Genomic DNA, 3510 nt, shown 5'->3' on the forward strand with positions numbered 1-3510 from the left:
TGCTACTCAACTGGCTTTAGATAAGCCAGTCCTTTATTAGTATATAAGTGCTTTGTTCCCATTGTAGATCCTATACAACAAGCTTCAAGACTTAAAGGGTATTTTTTCTTAATGCTCTCTTGGGCTGTGCTTGAGAGGAATTAAACATACTGTGTGAACATGTTGTTGTGCAGCGCTACCTTAATGCGGGGTGGGTGTATTAAAGGCGACACAAGGCCACCGGGCAGGTGGTGAGCGGGATGAAAAAAGATCCGCCTGGATGAGTTGAGGGGAGGGAGGGGGGTTCCAGCACTGCTGTCAGAGTGGTGTCTCTGCTGCAGGAACTCAACATCCCAACGTAGTGCGGTAAGAATGGGTCACACAATAGAGGTAGAATAAGTACTTCCAATCTTTTTTTAACCAGGTAAAAACATTGAGACAAAATCTCATTTACAATGCTGACCTGGTCGAGAAGGCAGCAACGTTACACATTCTTACACATGACACAGACATATCAAATACAGAAAACTATATCTGGTGCTTATGTAAAAGTACCACTGTGCAGAGTCCTGCACGGGTCTGATTTTCAAGAGCCGCTCCCACCCCGCACCCGCGATGTGCAATACCGAACCCGCCCCGCTACCCGCACATATTGACAATTAGTTCCGCAACCCGACCCGTCGGCACAAGATCCGCAACCCGACCCGAACCCGCATATATGAGCAGTGAAAACGTGCAATTATTAACACACGCAGTTGCATATTTGTCTCTTTAAATTAAGATTACTCATTGGTTGAGTTTTAAAAATAAATATGTATTTTAGCCAGAAGAATAGTTATATTTATTAACTGTGTGCGGTCTTCATCTAAAAGCCCAATTAAAATATTAAAGGGTGTAAATGTAAATTCAATATTTGACGCCAAATAATTTGCAAAACATGATTTGTGTGGAAACATTTTCATTATTAAGATTTTTATTTTAACCTCTTTAACCTTTCTCTTTCTCGACCCTCCTTAGCAACGGTCATTACAGTCCTAGACAGCGGTCTATTCTAGTGGATTAACAACGTGTCACATGTTCTGAATTGACCAATCAAAACTTTATTTAGCCTCTGTATTGTTTATGGTTAAATGTGATTCTTAAGTGGGCCCTGAGTTGAAAAGGGTTGAAAATAAACCAGTCATTGTATTTATCCCAGACTCCTGGATGTTCTGATGCAGGAGTCTCGTCTCTACCTCATCTTTGAGTTCCTGTCCATGGACCTGAAGAAATACCTGGACTCTATCCCCTCAGGCCAGTACATGGAGCCTATGCTGGTCAAGGTACCTGTGTTTGTGATCAAACTCTATCAGCAGTTCTTCTTTGTCTTTCAGCTGTATTATTGCAGCTCTGTCTTTCTTTTGAATTAGATTAAGAAATGAAAGAAACCCCACAAGAAACATTGTGAGCTAAAATGCTTCAAGTGTAACGCCATCTCCCAGAGAAATATTTTTTGAAATGCTTCAATGTTTCTCAAATTATACTTTAAATGCTATACACATGTGCATCCATGGCAATGTTTCCCTTGCCATTGTCTTGGAGGGGCGCTGCGCCCCGCCAACGGAGCCCCGCGCCCCCCCTGACATTCAAGGTGTTTAAAAAAACAAAAAAAAACAATTATAATTTTTTTTTTTATATATATAGCACCAAATTGCAACTAATGTATATCTACTGTCATTTTTCACATTGCTCATTTGCTCTTTTATTAAATAAACTAACTACTATTATCATTTTAAGTTGTGAGTTTAGTGTTTTTGACCCTAAGAAACACTGATGCATTAATCAATAACAATAGTCCACAGCTCCTCTCTCTGCTCCAGAGGATTTAAAAAAGCAATAAACCTAGGGGAAACACTGCATGGTATAATGATTTCAGCTACTGCATGCTATTTCTGTACTGCTCTAAAATCTTTGCTGCCACAGAATCTCACCTGCAAATGAACAATTACCAAAGTAGACATGTTACTGATAACAGGTTCCTATGGTAATGTATGCATCTTTCATCACAATAAAACAAGTAATTAGCAAAACAAACTAAATGATTAAGTTTAAAAACCTGTTCATTTGAGTGATTAAGTATATTTGTACACCACCCTGGAAGTCTCATTGCGAGGGACAAGAAGCAATGGGACTTTTCCATGTGATTTGTATGATTTAAAGAAAGTAATCTCTGTGGCAAACAAATGTTAATAATACTTACATGTTGAGTTTAGTGGGATGATCTCAACATATTAACACCACTTTATGATTTTTGAAAAGTAACTTCTATTACGAGAAGCTAACATGCTTTAAATGACCTACAGCACATTCACATGAATGCTCATACCACTAAGCTAAAGGCGGCTAAGGTTTAGTGGTCTCATTTAGAAACGTGTTAGCAACCACTATTTTTTGTGACACGTAGAAGCTTCAAACATTCACCATTGGCGAATTCACTCCCATGTTTAAGGTGATAAAACAAAAGTGAAAATATTTTCAGCTTGTGGTAACTACAGACCTTATTTCGGGAATCTTAACTACAAACACGTTCAACAATACGTTGACTTCTAGATCAGAAAACCTGGAAGTTGTAAAATGCTAACTCACGTCCGGCATTAGGACTAATTCCTGCACCACTCTATTAGCAGATATGCTGCAGCTATCATGGTATTTTTCTGCTCATTCACTCTCACACCGATAACCTGTGTCCCTCTCCATGTCCTCCTCCTTCCTTCTCCACCCTATAGAGCTACCTTTACCAGATATTGGAGGGCATTTACTTCTGTCACTGTCGCCGTGTCCTCCACCGAGACCTTAAACCGCAGAACCTTCTGATAGACAACAAGGGTGTTATCAAGCTGGCCGACTTTGGCCTGGCTCGGGCATTTGGTGTTCCTGTCAGGGTCTACACCCATGAGGTGAGAACCCATTCACACAGCACAGGATTCATGGAGTGAAACTGCAATGTCGAAGTGACAAACAACTGCCTCACATTAGGCGCGTTCACACCGCAGTACCTTTCCCACAGAGGTTCATGAGAGCTTAGTTCATGAGAACTCTCTAGTTCTCATGAACTAAGTACAGATTGCGTTCACACCGGAATAAGTCCCTGAGGCAAATGAGCCGCTGACGTCACTTCTTCTTCTTCTGCTTTGGGTTTACTGGCAGGCCGCAAACAACTTCAAGGCGTATACTGCCATCCGGAGTCCCCGGCCGGAAGTCCCCGGAGTTGGGGAAGGCTTCAGTAGAAGCTGCTGGGACTCCCAGCAGCTTCTACTCAAGCCTTCCGAGTAAATCGCCAAAACGTCGACACCTCCTCATCTCCACCGCTCCCATGTTTTATTTTGTGTTGCCATAAGTTAGTCTCTGCGTTTGTGCGCTGGGCTAATGCTAATAGTGCTAATGCGAGGATAATAAAATGGCGGCTTCACAAAACTTTTTACGGGGGCGTGGTTTGCATTCCGCCCAGCCAATCAGTCATAGGAACCTTTACACCCCCTTTTCAGTCCCTGC

The 3510-nt window shown here is 41.7% G+C and overlaps 1 protein-coding gene across 1 annotated transcript; it reads left to right on the forward strand.

Annotated features, from left to right (window-relative positions):
* Positions 1 to 205: 205 nt before the first annotated feature.
* LOC104959894 (cyclin-dependent kinase 1-like) lies at positions 206 to 2954 on the forward strand (the record flags this gene model as incomplete). Its single annotated transcript, XM_010787811.1, is given in 4 exon segments — positions 206 to 324; positions 327 to 345; positions 1178 to 1301; positions 2745 to 2954. Coding segments are annotated over 4 exon segments (472 nt in total), but the record flags the coding sequence as incomplete, so codon positions are not given.
* Between the last annotated feature and the right edge of the window lie 556 nt (positions 2955 to 3510).

The sequence above is a fragment of the Notothenia coriiceps genome, unplaced genomic scaffold (genome assembly GCF_000735185.1).
Source record: "Notothenia coriiceps isolate Sejong01 unplaced genomic scaffold, NC01 NC01_scaffold00031270, whole genome shotgun sequence".
NCBI classification, from domain to species: Eukaryota; Metazoa; Chordata; class Actinopteri; order Perciformes; family Nototheniidae; genus Notothenia; species Notothenia coriiceps.